This window comes from Apteryx rowi, unplaced genomic scaffold (assembly GCF_003343035.1).
Source record: "Apteryx rowi isolate R43461 unplaced genomic scaffold, aptRow1 scaffold_595, whole genome shotgun sequence".
Classification (NCBI taxonomy): Eukaryota; Metazoa; Chordata; class Aves; order Apterygiformes; family Apterygidae; genus Apteryx; species Apteryx rowi.
This window is the reverse complement of record NW_020450866.1, coordinates 248,846-267,119: the sequence shown is the minus strand read 5'-3', so window position 1 is coordinate 267,119 and position 18,274 is coordinate 248,846. Positions and strand designations below refer to the sequence as shown.

General features: G+C 41.2%; 1 protein-coding gene across 1 annotated transcript in view; it reads left to right on the top strand.

Moving 5' to 3' along the window:
- IGF2BP3 (insulin like growth factor 2 mRNA binding protein 3) overlaps positions 1-18,274 on the top strand; it is a gene marked incomplete at its 5' end in the record, with an annotated part of 122,565 nt that overhangs the window by 83,654 nt on the left and 20,637 nt on the right. Inside the window, 5 exons of the mRNA XM_026082820.1 lie at positions 91-375; positions 2,966-3,100; positions 3,675-3,797; positions 6,322-6,457; positions 8,362-8,493. Coding sequence (XP_025938605.1) covers positions 91-375; positions 2,966-3,100; positions 3,675-3,797; positions 6,322-6,457; positions 8,362-8,493 — 811 coding nt within the window. The remainder of the gene's footprint in view (positions 1-90; positions 376-2,965; positions 3,101-3,674; positions 3,798-6,321; positions 6,458-8,361; positions 8,494-18,274) is intronic.

The following is an 18,274-nucleotide window of genomic DNA, read 5'->3' as shown; positions in this document are numbered from 1 at the left end:
CCTTCCTTCCTTCCTCCTCCCTTCCTTCCTTCCTCCTCCCTTCCTTCCTTCCTCCTCCCTTCCTTCCTCCCTTCCTCTGCAAATACACAGAGCAATAGAAAAACTGAACGGGTTTCAGCTTGAAAATTATTCCTTGAAAGTTGCATATATCCCTGATGAAATGGCAGCCCAGCAACCTCCGCAGCAGCATCCCCAGGGAAGACGTGGATTTGGACAGAGGGGTCCTCCCAGGCAAGGGTCACCTGGAGCGAGCACAAGGCAGAAGCCCCAGTCGGATGTTCCTCTGCGGATGCTGGTTCCCACACAGTTCGTAGGAGCCATTATTGGGAAAGAAGGAGCGACAATCAGAAATATTACAAAGCAGACGCAGTCCAAGTAGGTTATTTTACAAAACTGTCATTGTAACCTCTAATGTTGTGCCCTTGTCTTCCGTGTAAAGGGAAAGGCAAAATTTCTGCTTGTCTTCTATGGGGTAAGAATGTATTTATAGACCACTGAATAATGCTGTCTTTTTTGCTAGATGAACCCCCACCACTGGGAAACATCTTGCCTTAGGAATGTAAACGTGGCTTCAACTGTATTTGATTGTCAGCTGTCTTGTATAATTTTTTCCTTTTTTGTGTTTTTTTTTTTCCCCTTCATCTTGATGTTTCTGAGGGAAGCTCAGCCTTACAAATACAACAAAGCACAGTTTTGCCAGTTGGGGTAAACTGTGCAAGCGTAGCTTGCTAGCAGACGACAAGACAATTGTGGTGGCGTGTGGGTTTTTGTCTCCCCTTCCCCTCACCCCCTTAATCTGGAATACTTATTTAAACCACAGCCCTTTAGAAAATTTTGCTAACAAAATGATCTAGATTGTGGGGAGAAATCTGATGTCTGTCTTTCCTCCCATAATGCTGTCACAAAAATGGCCTTTGGAAGGCTGCTTCCATTTCCATGGAAGTGTCATTTTTGGAGACCACGTGTCCGTGTTCCATGTTGTGTTCCAGCTCGTGTGTATGGTCTTGCTTTCCATACTTGGATAGCTAGTAGTGTGGTACTCGATGCCAGAGAGGGTTCAGTTATAGATGTACTAAGAAGATTCTAGGCACAAAAAGTGAAACTGGAAGGGCTATAATATACTGGTGTGTGAAATGCATGCAGTCAGGGCGGTGATGTATCCAAGTCTTTAGGTGCTTGTTCTAGCTTTAGTTTAATTTAGAGCATTGTTATGATTTATAAATGTTTTCAACTGGCAGGGACAAAACCACACTTTTATATCTCCCCTCACTGCTCATTGTACCTCACCCCATGTATTTCTGGTGAGTAAGTTCATTGCTATTGAGTTGCAGGCTGCACCAAAATATGGATTAAGGAAATGCACAAGAGGCAAAAAGCAAGCTGCTGAGTGACCTAAGCAGCTTAGAGCACTAGGGTCTAGAGATGCTGAAGGAGATTGTTTTCAGTGAGTGCAAATCCCTACCCACAAGGAAGAAATAAGCACAGATGTGGAGGGAGGGTGGGATCGTATTGAAAGAATCCTTCTAGGATACCACTGAGAGCACGGGAGTGCAAAATGTTGCCTTCAGTAGTAAACAGGTCCAAGTACTCAGCTCTGCAGTTATAGCAGGCAGGACCTGGAAAGGAGCAGTATGGGAGGAGTGTGAGGTAGTGAGAGTCTGTGGCTTCAGTTCTGAGAGCTATAAATAAGGATAGGGGAGTACTCTTAAAAAAACAAAGAAAAAAAAAAAAGAAATCAAGATTACCATGTGGCTGCTTTCAACCTCTCATTAGCATATTGTAACCCAGGAGGGTATTTGCTGTGTTTAATGGCACTGATTTAAGAGATTTGTGCTGTCCTGACAAGACTCGGTGGTAGTTTTTCTATAGGGAATCAATTTTCAGGTGATACCTAAAGCTTCTAGTTCTTGGCCTATAAAAGACCTGGAAGCTTGGCACATGGAAAGCTCTTATCTCCTAAAAGAAGGCTGAATAGAACAGGAACAATTGCAGGTTGCTGACTCTACAGATCTGTGACTTCAAGAATGGTGCTTTTGTTGTATTGGGGGATGAAAAATGTGATCTCCTTCCTCTCGGCACCAAAGGTTGCCTTGGGCTTCCCACCAAGTGCTGCATCATGAAACAAAATGAAATTTCAAAATCAGAAAGAATTGGAAAATTAAAGGGATTTATTGAAGAGCAGCAAAGATAACTGTTAACATTTGGAAACAGCTGTGATTGGCAAGAGGGGAGAAAGGAAAAAGCAGCAGTGAAAAGTATGTGGCCTGCAGTTATTGGGAGGACACAAATAATACCCGAGGCATTGTCTTGCTGCATGCCATGATTAGTCTTGTTAAATTTCTGGAGCTTCATAAGCTGGGTTGTAGATCAAGGCTGGTAGTTTTAGGATGATAGAGAGCAGAGCTAGAAGAGAGGGAATGGCAGGACAAATTTTAGGCTCAAGAAGTATAGAAAATGATTTTGAGGATGAATGCAAGCACTCCTATACCACCTGCTAATGGAGTGCTAAGAAACTCCACTACTGAGGTCATTAAAAAAGATGAGGTGGGAGAAGGCTCTCGTTGTACCCTACCTGAACGGTCGTCATTAGTGTATTAGTTATTAGCGGAGTGATGGGGCTGGTGATAAACCTCTAGAGTATTGGGAAAATTTGAAATGTTGTCTTCAGTGGTTTATCAGAGGTTGTCCATTGTCTCCTCTAAATATCTTGATGGGAGTTTGATGAAAAAAGGATACCCAGGGTCCACAAAGATGGGGTTTAGCTGGTAAAAACAGGATAGTGGTAAATTCTTTGTAAAATAAAATAATATTTATGTAACTTTTAAATAATTTTGTACTTCACAAACTGAAACTGCTTAAATGTAGTCATTATTAGTTCAAAATAGGTTATTTTTATTGGACTTGAAAATATGCAAGAATTACTGTACAATACATGTATACAGCTAGTGTTTTTCTTTCTTTCAAGAATTGATATTCATCGTAAAGAGAATGCAGGTGCTGCTGAGAAACCAATTACCATCCACTCAACTCCTGAAGGCTGCTCAACAGCTTGTAAAATTATTATGGAGATCATGCAAAAGGAAGCTCAAGATACTAAATTGTGAGTAAAAGGCATTTCATTGTGAAGGGATTCAAAATTCTGAATTCTTGTTGACTGCATTTAAAGATGTAGTCTTTAGTGTGCTATGAAGCGAATCTTTTCTCTGTTGCTATTAGCCATATTTAACTAGGTGCAAGAACCAAGACTTTTTCTTTTAGTGGCCATGTACTTGCTTAATTAGCCCCAACACCCCTCTGCATTTCCAGCCATTGACTGGCTGTGATGTTGAGGAGAACTGGAGCAAATCCTGAAGTCTCTTGAGCAACTAGTAGCTTTTAATTGGAGAGAACATTAGCTGTGAGCTCTCCCTAGAAGGTCTAAGGTATGTTGCTTCCTTACCAACAGCTTTTGCTGCTTCAGTCTGGCTTTTATTTATCAGGTATGTTACAATAAAGCTTTAGATGATAGTGCTGAAATATGCATTGCACTTGGACTCATTCTGCATTTAGTTTAAACAGGTGCAAGTCAATGGGAGTGGTAGACATCCATAGGCAAATAGACTTTATCTATAACATGCATAAAAATTCGTACTCTGGTCTCCAGCAGTCTGACTGGGTGTAACTTTTTGTTACAGTACAGAAGAAATTCCCTTGAAGATATTGGCACATAACAATTTTGTTGGCCGACTTATTGGCAAAGAAGGAAGAAACCTGAAAAAAATCGAGCAGGACACAGATACTAAAATCACGATATCTCCGTAAGTGTTTGGTGGCCTAATCTTCTGGTGAGATGTCTGAAGTGGCAGCAATGCCACTATAGTGCATTCAGATATACAGTTCTTATAAAAATATTATGTGAGTTTTGAAGGTTGTGATAACAGCCTTTCAGGGCCTCTTCCATATTGCGCATTAAACTGTTAGAATAAATTTAACTGAACTTAAGTAAGTGGCAAGTCTTCATTGAAAAGAAGAGTGGGTCAGTCAAGAGTGAGCCCAAAAACAACATGGGCTATGTGAAACCTGTGTTAGACTATATTTTAAATGTTTGCTATTTTCAAGGTGGTATATTCTACGCAAGAAAGTGTGTTTTAAATTATAAGCATGGATCAGTTCTGAGCTATATGTGAAAATGAGTGAAACTAGTGATGTTCAGTTTCTGGTTTAAGTTAGACTTTTGAGCAAGAGGGAGGGGAATAAAGGAACTGATTGCTGAAAAGAATATTTTGGTGGTAATTCTGTCCATTTCTCTGTTGGCCTCTAGCAGCCAAACTGGGATACGTTGTCTAGTCTTCTGCTTCAAAGTAATAGCTCTTGGTCTGTTGGTTTGCAAAGATGCCTGAGACCTGTTCAAATTTAGCTGAGATTAAGCAGAAGTTTTCACCTTTACTGGAAAATGTTTGCCTCTGCAAATCAAAGGGAGTGTGTGGAGAGAATCATCAATTAGACCAAACATCTCTGGAGAAGCTTGGCCATTAATAGTAGCCTTATCTTGGAGTAATATCTTCAGAAAACCTTGTGTTTTGAGTAATGCTCTGCATAAACTTCCAAGTGTTTGAGAGGAGCCTGGACTTAGGCTTTAGCCAGGAAGAGGAGAATAAGAATCATATAGGCACTAGGGAAAGGAGCAAGTTTGGAAGACAGTGTATGAAGAGATGGGATTAAATGCAGGAGACAAAAACCATACGTAGCACAGAAGATACCTCAAATGAAGGCAAGGAAGCTAAGAGTGAATGAGATCCTTCAAAAAGAGTAAATCCAGAATCAGGTGAAAGAAACTGAAGGCTTCTTGAAGGTAGGTAAATGTTTACAGAATTAGTTGGAAGGAGAGAAGTGGATCAATTGGGGGAAAAGCACCCAGATGGCAAGTGTGTTTCAAGAAAAAGTTTTATAAGATCAGCCTGATCACTTAAATGCATTGGCGTAAGTATTTTGCATGCAAACAGTGTGCAGACTGTTAATGGTATGTCTTAAAGGAAAAAATATTTACAGGGTAAGTGGGATAATGGTCTTCATTCCTTGAAACAAACTTAACTTTATTAATAATGACACAAATAACACATTGCCTGTAAGCACTTGCAGAGCAATTTTTAATTTAGCAAGTTAATGGTTTATGTACATTTAAAATCTTGGACTCAAGATCTCGCTTCTCATGCTGTGTCTGAAATAGCTCCGTGGAGTTGCCTGATGTAATCAGTAGCTAGTACGTAAAAGAAAGCATATATGCCCATTGATTCTGTTTTGTCTAATTAGTCTTTCTCCTGATCTCTTTGTTTAGGCTTTTGGTAAGCTTGCCCATAAAGTTAAAGTAAGGCAGCTGATTTGGGAAGCTGTTTCCTCTCTTATTTGGGGTGATTTCCACCACTTTCCTTCCTGATGTAGTACCTCAGTGCTCGCACACTGGAAACTTAAGGATTGCTTTGTGGATGCATTTCATGCTTGCTGCTGCTTGACTGAGACGTGCAGGTTGCCACACTTTCTGCCGTGCAAAGAGGAAGAAACTTGCATGCTTCTTTCTCTCCCCTTTGTGTCTGTCATAGGCTTCCTCACTTCTCTTGCTGCTGTTTTTATTTCTTAGGGTTTTTTCCTTCCTTCCTCAAATCACCTTTTCTCAGTATATGAATATGTCATGGTTTCCCAGTCAGTTTATTCCATCTTATCATAATAGGTCGGCATTTGTTCTCTAAGGAAGCACTAGATTTTAATGCTGTAACCCTTTAATTTACTCTAAGCAGTTACTAGTGTTTCTCAGCAAATGTTGAATTGCACACAGCTTTTGGTTTTCCCATTGTGAGGATTTGGAGGCTCTCCTGCAGTGTCACTGAGGGCTGGGTTTTTCCCCCTCCTTCCTTCAGGAATCCCCTGGTGTTCCCAGGGAAAGAAGGCTTCTGCAGTCCCCTACTCTGGGATGTCCAAATTATCTTATGCCCTGTGTTAGCAGGGCTAGTTCGGAGCGCAAAGCTGACGAGTGCTGGCACTGCTTTGCAGCTCATGGTCTAGCAGTGTGTTGTATTTTCTGTTTTGAAAGGGATTTGTTTGTGCGTTGCGTCCAAGCACATCTCCGCCATTTGATGCCGAACCTCAGTATGGTGGTTTCTGTTGAGTTTGCTGCGAGGGAAGAGTTTCTCCAGATTCTCAGAGAACTGTGTTTGAGCCCTGTTGTAAACTGATCTTACGCTCTCTGGAGGGCAAACTCGACATATTCGGATGTCATCACACTCAACTGATAAACCTAGATTAATATCTGCTGCTTGTTAATTAATTGCACTTTTGTTTTATCTGTAGATTGCAGGACTTGACACTCTATAATCCAGAACGGACCATTACAGTTAAAGGCAGTATTGAAACTTGTGCCAAGGCTGAGGAAGAAATTATGAAGAAAATCAGGGAATCCTATGAAAATGATATTGCTGCTATGAATGTGAGTGGTCTTATGGCATGGTCCCTTTTTGGAAATTAGAATTGGAATAACTTGGGTCTAAGGGAGCTTTGGACATCATCTGGCCCACTGAGGGGCTTGCTCAAAACAGGGCCAGTTTCAAAGTTAAATGGGGTTGTTCAGTGCCTTGTTCCCTCCAGGTTTGAACATTGCCAAGGGCAGAAAGTCCATTGCCTCTCCAGGCAGACTGTGCTGTGTCTGACTGCTCTCGTTGTGAAAACTTCTTTCCTGATATCCAGCCATAACTTCCCTGTTGCAATGTCAGTTGCCTCTTGTAGTCATTCCTGGGGTTTGGGTGTGGGCTTTATTTTTGTTACTTTTTAATTTAATTTTGTTTTAATGAAGGCTTCCTCTGTTTTGTTTTGAGTAGAGGAACTGAGAAATTGATTTAGATTGAGGAAATGAATGAGGATTTCACTTTTTCTTGTTGCAGAAACCTGAAAGGAATGTGTGTTTATATATAATTGTGGTTTATGTGCTGCAGTTTGTATAAGTTTCTTAAAGCAGCGATTCCTAGTCTCTTGGTGTTAAAAGCATAACATACAAAATAAGGATCTCTCCTGCTTTCAGTTATTTAATTTAAGAAGGCTATATTAAGGCTTTTCTTGATATAGATGATAAAGACATTCAGTTATTCAGAGATGATTGCAAATTATATAGTAAAAGCAACACACCTCATCAGTTTGCTGAAGTATTACTAGCTCATATTGGGAAATGATTGAGATTTTTGATAGGCTATGAAAAGCTTTTTTTGTGTGTATATCTATATAACCAAGTGTTATGGTCTAGAATCAGGCTGGAAAATTTTTAAAATTTACAGTAGTCTCTGGTTTTCCAGAAATGCCTATTCCTTATGGCTTCCCTACTGGCTGGAGGGAATATTCTTCCCCCTCTTTTCCCTCCCTCCCATCCTGTAAGCAGACCTGCAGGGGACAGACCGCACATGAGTGTGCAGTGATGTGTTTGAGAGCCCAGGGAGTGTGTTTTTGCTTCACTATAGTGAGCAAGGACACGGCTGAACTTGAGGCTGCTCTGCTGTTTGGCAAAGGTGTGCTAGAGAACTACCTCTGCTACTAGATGGACTTCAGCTTTAGTTTGTTGTCATGATTCTTAAAGCGGTGGGGTGTTTTGTTTTGTTTTCCTTGACTCATAATGGGCTTATCTTGATGACCTGACATGAAGCCTGTCTCTAGCTGAGGTGTTTTTAAAATATAGTCATATTGCTTGGCAATAATTTGGCAAGGTGAAAAATGAGACTGAAAAGTCCTGGGTCGCTCCCTGATAATGCATGGTTCCTAGTACATAGTGCTGCTGCTTCACTCGGGGCAGGCAGGCAGGGGACACATAACTTCACAGCTGATGCTTTGCCAGCAGACACTGGTGGGATCTTCTCCCTTTAGCTTTTGCTGATCCAGGAGAGGAAGGATATGGGAGGGAGGAATGGGTTATAGTATGGGATACGTGAAAAATCAGGATTTGTGAGTGAGGTTTCTCTGCTTCTACAGGATATTGGGTGGTTTTAAGTATAAAGCCCAAGTGGTGATCTGGTAGTTCTGTTCAATCTGAATGTGAAACCTAAAGTTTGCACTGTTGCCTGGATTTCTTACCATCAAGCTTGTGATACGTTTCACTTAATTAAGTTGTAGGGAGTGATTCCTAGCTGCCTTTCCTTCTAAGCCATATTTTTAGTATTATTGGTCTGTGTCTAGGGAATAAGTTTGAAGTTGAGTCCTTGGGGGAATGGAGATTTAAAAAATAAAAATAAAAGATTTGAAAGAATATGCTAACATCTTTTGAAAAGGCTCTAATAGCCTGTGCCATCTAGAATTTTGATTAGGCTTAATGATCTGAATTTTAAAGCTTAAATAACTCTTCTTCCATTGCAGCTTCAAGCACATTTAATTCCTGGATTAAATCTGAATGCCTTGGGTCTGTTCCCACCTTCTTCTTCAGGAATACCACCTCCCGCAGTGAGCGTTGCCTCTGCTGCTGCTGCTGCTTCATATCCACCGTTTGGGGTAAGGGAAGTGTCAGATTGCGTTAGCGGATGGTGATATTAATCTGTACAATGCTACTGTTTGGAAAAGTATTAGATCCTATTTTCTAGAGATTCTGAATTATTACACAAAGAAATCAGATGTAAAATGGAGTTAACAATTGCTAGAAGTTTGCAAGTAATAAAATACTATTCTGCAATTGTATTCCTGCTGATCTGGAAGGGAGGGGGGGAAAAAAGGATCTGTAGTCATAAAGCAGGGATCTGTATGTACCAAAAATGTTTGTTTAAATGTAGTAATTTTATAAATGTACAAGCCCTATTGAAATACCGTACTGCTGAATAGATAGGATTTAAATTATATGGATTAATCTCCAGAAAGCTGCGATTTACCTGCCATGTTACTCTCTAAGAAATATGTGAAGAGGCCCAGTGGGCTCTTATTCAGATCCAGTATTGCTTAGTAATCATCAATGAGCATTTTGTTATGGAGCACAAAATACTTTGCTCTAAATGAAAGTTCCAGTGTTGTTCTAGGAAGAGAAGATGCTCTGCTACTCCAGAAAAGGCAACTTCAGTGTACAGGGAAGGTGATTTTTTTCATCACTCTTCTGTTTCTGGTCGTGGTCTCTTCAATGGAAGGTGAATTTTTAAAATTAACTCTACAAGTGGATGGCAGAGTGTTACAAACTCTGGCGTGACTGACTTTGCCCTCTCTTTTGCTCAGCAGTAACATCTAAAAAGTTAAGTCTGAGATTCTCCATGAACTAGAAGAGTGAAAAAGCAGCACAGCATGTTGAACTTTATCAAATAACTCAAGTGGGCCTATATATATTGCACTAAAGGGAAGTTGTTGCCTAAATATTTTTCCCAGAGGAAGAAGCCAAGAAAATGTCACTGAAAGGATGAGGAAAAATTCCACACTCGTAGCGTTGTTTGTGGGAATGAACAACTTGGGTGTTATGAATGTATTATAAACTATGTTCAGTATAATAGTAGCTTTATCAGAAAAAATGCTCCAAAGAAAACCACAATGGAAATATGTTTATACCCAGTTATCTTACTGTTAATAACAGTGCCTCTATTTATGACAAACAAATCCCTCCTTCCCGCCCACCCCCTTCCCCTTTAATTAGAATGGCAGCCTAAACTAACTAAAAAAATACAGTTCTTACTTCAGTGTATTGTATAAAAATGCCATCTGTGGTAATGGATTGCCTTGATTTATTTTTTTTTCTTTTTTAAAAGAAAGTGGAAATGTTTTTAGGAGTATATAACTTTGGCGGTAATGATGGGTGTAATTTTTTCTTTCCTTTTTACTCCAAATTTGCAATCTGCTTTACTGTTCTTGAGAGATTTATATTGTAAGCCTACGTTCTTTTGTTCCTCATTTGCTTTATTTTCATTTCTTTTCTTGTTTCTTTTGCTGTGGTTCTTTCTCACTTCCGCTTCAAATATGCACCTAAACAGTGTTGAATTTGGCAATTTCAGTCTTATTCTTGTCTGTCCCTCTGTTAGTGCACCCTTCTCCCCCACAGATGCACCTTTTTTTAGCCCGCTAGGTTCTCTGGCAGCTTTCGGGCTTCTGGAAGTAGGACAGAGGCAGCATCTGGAAAAAGCCATCAAGAAGCAAGTGTAATTTTGTGAAAGTATCAAAGTTTTACAGCTGGAAGGACCATGAAATCTGAACTCTCTCTCTCGCTCCTGTTCCTTCTATTCTGTCAATCCTTTGAACATTTTCCTTTGTTCCAAATAGTCCGGATGCACGTACAATAAGCAAATGTGCAAACACAAGGAAAAGTGATGACTAATGGCAGGGAACTTCTGGCTTTTGGAAGTTGGGGATGGTACCAAGAAAATCCCTGAACCGAACCGAAGGGCTTCTGAAGCAAATGCATGAACAACTGAAACTCTCTCACCTTTTCTTACCTGGATGTGACACTATCTAGAAAGGAACAGGTGGTTTTGTGGTCTCCAGGCAAGTCATCCCCTCACATTACTTGGAGTAGCTGCCCTTCCCTCATGAGAGGAAAACAAGAAAAAGTTTGGGCTTATCTTTTCCTTTGACGAGTGGAGTTTTCCAAGAAAACAGTTTCCATATATTTTGTTTTGTAATTGTGTTGCCCAAGAGCTCTTAAATCTTGTTTGTGTATGAAGTTAGTTTCATTAACTTACTTTTTTTTCCTCTAGTATTTTTCTCTAGTCGAACAATTTTTAGACCATGTTAAAACAGGGTAGGTAGAAACAGAAAGAGCGAGAGAAAAGGGCTGACTGTGTTAGAAGAAGAACCTTGAAAGGATAAAGATCAACCACAGATGAGGATTCAGGAGAGGACATGAGGCATTTTGGAAAGTCTGTGTCCAGCTTCAGGGAAAGAAGGCCTTAGGGAAAATGTTGAAGAAATTATAGGGAGACTTTGTGTCCATTCATCTACGAGCTATTTGTTTCAGAGTTCGTTGTTCTGGCAACTGTGTTTGGGTGACCTGGGGCTCTTTGGTTTATGAGTGGACAGCTGTGTATATTTGGGAACAGTGGTGAACTGGCAGTGAAGATACCTCTCAGACAGCTGAAAATCCTTTCTGAAAATATTATTGGCATCAGGGTGACCCAGCAGCATAAGTGTATCTTGCTGCTATCTTGCTTATTTCTGTCAGTGCAAATTTTGCCTTCTCCTCAGGCCTGGGCATGGGTGGCTGTTCCCTATCTCCTGAGTGCACATGGAGCCCATGCAAGGGGTATCCCAGCAGCGGGGCACTTGCACAAAGTGGGCCCTGGTGCTGGTGGGTGAATGCCCCCATGTTTTTTCAAGCCAATCTTATTGGTGCTGGGTGGCGAAGGAGGCTGGCCAATCCTTTATCTTCTACGATCTGTAAAAGGTCTTACAAACCTTTTGAACTGATAATTCGTGATCAGCACTGTGCGGTATCTGTTCAAACAGAAACTGGGTAAAGTATTTCAGCACTGGCGACCTTCACAGTTGATGCTTGTTTCCATCATGCTAACAAGTTTAATTTTCATTCCCAGCTGACTGACAGATGGTATTTCTCTGCCTTGTGCAGAAGATGCTGGTTCTGCACCTTTCCAGTAGTTCTCCTGGAACTTCTTCAGCTATTTCCAGTGACTTGTAAGATCAGAAGAATCCAAGCTAGGTTGCCCTCCTAGCTTGGGGTGAAGGCATTGGTGGCTGATAGTCCTACTTTATGTGTAGTCTCTAGTTCAGGTCTGGCTGATTTCAGTGGCAAAAGCCAGAACTTAAAGTTATTGCAGGTGATAGAAGGGCAGATGCCTGAGTAACAGGATAAGTTATTTCCCACAGATCCAAGGTCTCTGGATCTAGGGCAGGAAAATGCTAAGCAAGGCAACTTGTTTTACTGGAGGAGGGAAAAAATGCAAGAGGTGGGTCTTTGTGCGGGTAGAACTCAGATGACAGTAGCAAATCTGAGTTTCTGGTACTGCCTTGCCTGGACTGTTGTCTGGCTGAGTTGAGGTGTGTTCCTCACAGCTTCAGGTGCCCAGTTATCTAGGGACGCTTGACACCCAGTGTTAGGTGAAATCTTTCTGTAAGTGTGTATTTACAAACCTTATAGTGTGCCCTGGGACCCCATTATGGTGTGCCTGAGGACTATGAAGCTTTTGTTTAAATACCTTTGAGCATATGGACCTTCCCTTGTGGGGAATGCAGTCTTTAAAGTGGCTCTCATTTGGGTCAGAAGAGGTGGGTGGGTAGGCTTTAGGCATTTACAGAAGACTTTCCATGTGCGGCTGATCCTTCATATGTATTGTTATCTAGGGACAAGCTGTTGCTGTGACTTTGTGTAGGACTTGTTCCCAAAGAACTTTGAGGTGTCATCTTAAGTATTGAAATGAGCATCTGTCATGTTCCTGATACTGCTTTTCATACAGGTGGGAAGAGAATAATGGTAAACAGATCCAGGATTTTTTTGCATTGCCAGAGTGTACAGTGACAGGTCTGAACCCCATCTATCCAGCCATAGCCAAGCATTCATTTCTAAACCCAAGTCATCTTATTTCAAGAACTTAGAACTGAGTAATTTGATATGTTTTAGCTCTGTTAATGTGAGCTGGGTGCTATTTCTTCCTCTCCCTCTCTTCCTGCAAAACTTCAAGGCATATTTAACAAGAGCACAAACACTCTTCTCCAACTGCTTCAGGAACAGGCCAGTAACACAAACTTAGGAGATGGCAGTGTTGGAATCTCATCGAATGTTGGTTTGGATGTAGCACCTTGGCCTGAGCCTCGTTCAGGAGAGCAGTTTCTGCTTGACTGAAATACCTCATTCTCCATGGCCCATCTACAGTGTGATTCACACTGGTGCATAACTTCAAAGTCCCATTACATACTGCTTCAAGTAATTTAGGGTATGAGATTCAGTTTGTTTCATTAACTGTCCAATTCCCTGCTTTTTCAGAATCCACAGTCATTGTGGACTTGAAGTTGTGTAGGAAACGAAGAAGCTGGCTATTGCCTTGCCCTTTATATCCTGGCAGTAGAGTACATACAGGAAAGCACGGTCTGTGTCCTTGGTATCTCTGTTTATAGTTAAACACACATGCGTGTGTGTGCATGCACATCTGGTGCCTGTGGCTAACAGTGTCTCAGTGTCTAGAGAAGGATAACTGTTCTTATTTGATATTTATCCATCACTAGCAACAATTCTTGATATTGCAGCTATATAATTTATTCTATTTGCAAGTCCAGGTTCCCGGTTTGCCTGTTTAAAGCGCTAATTTTATGTAGTCACTTGAAAAGGATGTAATGGAATTGCATATTGTGTGTTTGGATTACTGAATTTTTTCTGTCTCCTCTTGCCAAAATCCAAGAACTGTTACCTGTCTTTTAGGAGGACAGGGGAAGTCAAATTGGAATGTGTGGGAATTGCTGAAACATTTTAAGGCTGGAAGAAAAAAAATATGACTTAAGAAAAATGTCTTAGTTGTTAAGAATATTAAGAATTAGAAATTCATGGTACTGTCAAATGGGCATGATTTTGCTCTTACAATCCTGGCGCTCTGATAACATCTTTTTTTTTTCTTTTCTTTTTTTGATGAGCATGTGTCCTTGTGTGACCACAGTAAGGACTCATATATAGCCTTTCTGTGCCTATTTGTATCTTATCTCTTGTTCAGCTGCTTTTGGGTCTGGAAAACCACTGCTTTGTTTATCCTTAAATCCTTCTCAACTCTGCACTTGTGTGTTGCAAGTCTGACACAATTGCGAATAGAGTTTTGTTAGTCTGCCTGCAGTCATTGGTAACGAATGTCATGAGCTCAGAGCACCTTCACAGAGGATTGGGATGTGTATGAGGAAGAAAGAATGCTTATCTTTTTCCAGAAGATCCATTAACACAAAAACATTTTATAAAATATCCAAGAAAAACTGTTTCAGGTGTAGTGTTCTACTGTTCAAAGTTGCTTTGATGAATTTGTTGCTTCTGTCTTCTGAACTTTGGGGACAATATGAACATGCTTGTCTCCTGAGAATAAAAGTTGTTTCTCCTGGAAAGCCAAAGATTTTAAAGCATCAAATGAACAAGAAATCCTGATCTTAGAGCTCCACTACCTATAGTCATGCAATTAAATGCACTGCTCCCATCTATTGGGGTTAAGTAGGCTGCACCCTTGGTTCTATAATTGAAATTTCTTATGTTTAATTGTACACATGACTGCATTTACTTCTGTAGCCTTTGGGTCTGAAAGTTGGAATCACAAGCCAGAGGGGAGGGTGATCTACAGGGAGCTCATCCTGTCCTTGAATGCCATGAAACAGGGCAGTAGAATTAATTCCCCTATTAAGGGTTCTCTGTAGCATGATAGATGCACTCAGGTGTGTAGAGAGTTGGGAAGCAGGTAGCTTTTTTTCCGCAAAAGGAAGTCATGCCAGTTCTTCTCCTGCATCCGTAAGTTACTGTAAGAGATGGCTGAACTATGGCCATGAAAGCTAGCTGAGGCCAACCACCGCTCCTCCGCTCACAGCAGCACTGCTTTCTGTACTGGTGGTCTTTTTGCACACCCGCTGTAGCCTCTTGGAACTCCGCCCTTTTCCTAACCTTTTCTTTAGCCTCACAGTTAAGTTTCAGGTTATGTGGTATGCATAGATGCTTCTAAGAGGAGGAAAAAAGAAGTCATTTCCTACAATAAACAAAATCAAAAAATCAAACTACCTTTCTCCAGTGACAAAAAACATCTTGTACAGCTAGGCTGATAGGTTGCTTTCCTTTATTCTTTTTGCCATCTTTTAAGGCTTTTTGTTGCAGGTGAGGAACATGCCAATGGAAAACTTTCTCCTTAGAAGATGATGTGGTCAAGAGAGATTCCTTCTTTATCCTCCAATATTTTTCTTTAATAATAAAGAAGAGTTCTTCTATATTGCATAGATGTGATAGGAGAAATAACTGTATTGTGCTTTTGGCAGGAAAGAAAAGTAATTTAAAATGAAAAATTGCTTCATTGAGGGCCTTCATTTGATGCCCTGAGCATAGATGAGAGACAAGGAAGAAGAAAAACTGTCCTATGTTTCCAGGTACTTTGACTCTTACTTGGTAGAGTTGGGTTCCTTTGGATATCTGGGTTTGTTAGGATTATTAGCTCATGCAACTGTTATGTCTAAACTACCCAGGGGAGGTAATGTATGTGCATCTATACCTTTGTGTAGTCTCTTAAGTGGATTTCTCCTAATTTGGCTAGCTTGTTATGAAGTAGATGATCTTGTGAGGAGCTGTCCTACAGCCAAAAGAGAATGTGGTTTGGGGGGATAAAGAAGGATTGGCAGCATTTTTGCAGTATGGTTTTATATCTGTGAAATGAAAACCATACATGTGTAACAAAAAAAATCTGGAGGAGGGCACTATAGGATGATGGCGTTGTCTCAAATAGCTGTTGCAAGCTGATTAGGCTTTAAGGTTGTAACCTCAGTGCCTTGAATACTTAGTTTCCTAAATTTCTTAGTGACACACTTCTAACACCTGAGAAACTTGCTCCCTGTTGCATGATGCTGTGTGGTTGTCCTGCTCTGTGGAGGAAACGGTGGATCCTCCCCGCCAGCTCTGAAGTCTCTCACCCCTGCCATACCATGTAGGCAGGGGTACTTGCCAGGACTGGTCGGAAACTCTTCTGTCCCTGGAGATGGACTGGTCCCCAGTGTGGGGAGTGGTGGGGAACAGAAATGGAACTGGCACTGTGTGAAGTGCAAAGATTTGCCAAATTGACAGCTAGCATATATATATATATATATATATTTATATTTATATTTATATTTATTTATTCCTCTTGAGGTGTTGAAGACTTCAGCAATTCTTAATAGCTCTTTGTACGGTTCTGAGGCTGTCATAATGCAAATAGTGTCACTGGTTAACTAATAATACACACTTTTTAAAATAAAAATGTCATCTTTCTCACTGCAATTTTGAACGCTTGTTCATTTGTGGGTGCCTGGGACAAGAGATAAGAACTTGCTCTGAGGCTCTTGTGGTAGGAAGGAGATTTCATCGGGGCTCTCTTGAACATCTCATGCTCCCAAGCTCTAATTGCCAGGCTCAGCATCCTCCGAATATCAAACTAAATGAGAAATTGCATTTCTTAAGGTGCCAAGTAACAGGTTGTTACTGCAGGGTGCTGACCTCCTTCAGGCCAGCAACAAAAGTCGGTCAAGTCTCCTCGTTCTGCTGTAGCTGGCTCCATCTTGTGTGTGTGTGTTCGTTACGCGTGGTGAAAAACAAGTGGCCTTTCTGTGTTTTCAGAACCTGTTTTTTCCTGTAGCTTCTAAGGAGTCAGAGAGCAGAGTCTTTATAAACCAGACTGATGGGGTACCCATATCTCTTTCGCAACCACAGATTTCATGGACAACTTGCCAGGAGTCTGGGGTACCCTCGTGCCTGGTGTGCAAATGTCACAACTTCTTAAGCAGAAGTGCTTTTAAACATCTCTGTTTTTGTGGTTGTAGAGTGTTGCAGCACCAAATACCCATGTTTACTGCTTGTGACTGACCAGCAAAATTCCCCCTTACGTAGTTTCACAGTCTGCTGCTTGTGTTCATTTCTGCTTCTTGGCTATCTATTCAGAATAAAAGGTGGCATATTGCTTTTTTGGCTTTGTGGCTAATTAGATGTTGCAAAAACAAAGAGTTCATGCCATGTTCAGAAATATGTCAAACCTGTCTCTGCTTGTGAAATGCCTTATAAGCAGCCTGCTGGAAAATGTTCCTTCTCTACTTCTGTGATTTCCACCCCCCCAATCCTGGCTAGGTTTTCATGCTGGAAATGCTTCTCAGGTGCAGCTGGGTTAGTGACTTCTAGTAGTATGAGGCGATTCCCTTGGCTTGCCAGGTAGATGATGATGGTGATGAAAAGCTTTAAAGTTCAGGGTCAAGAGCTGGAGTGACTGGTGCTAAGTGAGATGATTTTAGTAGTCTCCGGCCACTGTGTAATAACTAGATTTGTTTCAGTTTCTGGTGCTGAATTGCAGTAGTCCCCAAACTGGAAATGCAGAAGGGGATGATGGCCTAGAGCTTCACCCAAGAGGAGGAGACCAGCGTGGCTGACTGGACAGAGTGCTCCTGCATGGCGTGTTTTTTGTGTGTCCAGGACCAAGAGCTGGGGCTGGAGCCGCCCTGCCTGCTGTGGGCTGATCGCCTCCGGGAGGGCCACATTCCTGGTTCGCCTGGGGATGCCAGTGTGTTTTCCGTTATACAGAAGTAACACTTGCAGGGCAAGGGGGAGCTGGCTGTCCTCTGACCCCAGTTGGCCAATAGAGGCAGGTGGTGTCAGGAGCTCCTGGCCACCTGCACAAGGAGAAAGTGTGGAAGCTACTGGGGGGTTTCTCGTGATGCTCTGAAACCCTTCCCTCTTTCCCACTGCTCCTGTCTTTTCTTATATATACATTTGGTTAGCTGCTGACTGACTGAATTCACTAAATAGTGAGAAGTCTCCATCATCTTTTGTGTGTAGTCCTGGCTCTATAGGTAGCGAATACGGCAGAAGGTTTTAGGATCGCAGCATAAGCTTAAGTCTGTCCTAAATAAACCAGAAAGGCTTGGAGGGTGGGGGGAGCTTGGGTTCCCATTTGTTAACCTGCATTGGCAGCACCACTTTATCTGATGTACAGAATGGTGACCCAAGAGGTATTTGTAAGGATGTTGTAAAACTCTGTGGATCACATTAGACCTATGTACCAAGACTTTAAATAAGCTTTTCTTAATGAGCCTCTTGTTTCCAATGAGGGCTTAAACTTTTAGTGTTGGTATTGGAAAATGAATACACTAGGATTTCTTTCACCAGTGTCAAAAGCTTATTTTGTATTAATGCATTGACTCTTACTGGAATGTCTTCAAGGATACTTGGCTTAATGTTGGTTTCCCCTTGCTGCAAACTTTTATTACTAAATAAATAAGAGCATTTAGTGTAGCTGTAGGCCAGTATAATTCTTCATAGTGCACAGCAAAAATATGGTTTAAATTCTGGCTTTGGGTCTGGTAGAGGCTTTGAATAAAACAGTACATCACTCTGACAAAGTTTGGGGTGTTCTGAAAACCAAACGAGTCGTGTAAGTCTGCCTTGCCTTGGTGATAGTGGTTATGGCTGTTGGGAAGGGGGAGAATGGCAAAAGAGAACTCTTTAATGCAGTCATTTACTGGACTTATTTTTTCACTTTACAAAGTGGATTTGCTTACTATTAAAAATATTTTTAAAAATGCTAGATTGTGGCCAAGCATTGGCTGAGACTGTTTCATGCAGTCTTAAAATAGTTTTGAATTCTTTCCCTCACTGCTAAAAATGAATGCTGGCTAG